We start from the raw sequence: 1,506 nt of genomic DNA, 5'->3' as shown, positions 1-1,506 counted from the left end.
CCTTGCTCTTGGCCGCAGCAATACGGCGACGGGCAGCTTCTTCAGCTACCTTTGCCTGCTCCTCAGCCTCACGAACACGTTCCTCCAGTTCAGTCTCCTGAGAGCATGCAGCCTCCTCCTTGACTTTGGCCGCAGTGGTAATAACTCGTTCAATTTCTTTGTTGCATGCCGTGGTATAATTATTTTTCTCGCTGCGATGTCCTTCTAGCTCAGTTGCCAGAGAACGTGCTGTCAGGAGTTCAATTTGTGCTTTATTTCTTGTAGTTGGTGAAAAGTGTCTGGTGAAGGTGTTGTCTTTCCTTGTATGCAATTGGTGTAATGCCATAGTGTCAGTTGTGTTGGTAATATGCTCTGTCGTATTAGGAAAGGAAGGTGTTGTCAGCGCATATGGTGAGATGACACGTCGATGAGTTCTTTCGGGAGAAAGGGACGAAAAAATATTATGTCTTATTTTTGGTCGTTGAGGTGTAGTAACTGGAGTAAATGATAGACGAAATGATTCTCTTTCACTAGTAGTAGGACTGCATCCGTAGACGCAACTATGATTTGTCTGCTGATGTTGTTCCGGTTCGTCGCAAATACATGTAATAAGGGTTACGCTATTTACTACGTCTGTCGGGAGAAGTTGACTTATCAACCAGCAAGAACTCTCACATGACAAAGGGTGTCCGGCAAGGAGGTCTCGCAGCGTGTGCATATCTCCTTGAAATTGTCTGTTGCCTTGCCATAATTGAGGCAGAAGAGTCATCGAGAAGATACCGGAAGAAATCTTCTTTGTTTTCATTGGACTGTTACGTGGGCGTGAAAAAAGACTAAAAACAATAGCTGCATGTCCCTCAGGAACCGCACAAGCAGAACAAAGAATGTTCTCAACAAGGTGAACATCTTCACGAGAACCAATTACGTTGCGTTTGATGTTGTGTTGGTACGAAATACTGGAGTCCTCTGCGATTACTCCTGTCGAACTGTTTGACACAACCCGCTGACTTAAAACGTCTGTCAAACCCCACGAATAAACACGTACTATACTGTACTGTAGCTGTACAGGTAAAGCGTCGTTTGTAGCGTTGATCACCTCAAAAGCGTGACTGACGGCCGTGAGCACCAACGTGTGAAAGAGCTCCATGGTGTGTGCAGTAGAGGAGCCGTGAATGATGGCACTGTGCATAGATACCGGCGGTGAGTCACACAAGTACGCGCGGTCGCTTCCAAAGCTCTCCGCCACACGGTGCCCCAGCACGGCCTCGTACAGCGTGGTGTGAAACGGGTAGTACGTCACACTGTCAAAACGAAACCGCGAGGTACCCGCAATGTCGTCGCGCAAAACTACATCACCAGTTTCTGGGTCGATCTGAATGCTGCTTCTTTTGACATTTATGTCCTCACTGTTCAAACGCGCAGGAGCAATGTGGGCACAGAAATAAACACTTTTAACGTTTGGTACCATCATCCACTCATTCTTAATAATAATAATAATAATAATAATAATAATAATAATAATAATAA

The 1,506-nt window shown here is 45.5% G+C and overlaps 1 protein-coding gene across 1 annotated transcript; it reads right to left on the bottom strand.

Moving 5' to 3' along the window:
- Position 1: 1 nt before the first annotated feature.
- On the bottom strand, positions 2-1,447 carry TM35_000441290 (uncharacterized protein; the record flags this gene model as incomplete). Its single annotated transcript, XM_029030138.1, has 1 exon — positions 2-1,447. A coding segment is annotated over one exon (1,446 nt), but the record flags the coding sequence as incomplete, so codon positions are not given.
- Between the last annotated feature and the right edge of the window lie 59 nt (positions 1,448-1,506).

Source organism: Trypanosoma theileri (assembly GCF_002087225.1).
Source record: "Trypanosoma theileri isolate Edinburgh chromosome Unknown TM35_Tth_44_V1, whole genome shotgun sequence".
Classification (NCBI taxonomy): Eukaryota; Euglenozoa; class Kinetoplastea; order Trypanosomatida; family Trypanosomatidae; genus Trypanosoma; species Trypanosoma theileri.
Note: the sequence above shows the minus strand (reverse complement) of the source record. Positions and strands in the feature narration are given on the sequence as shown.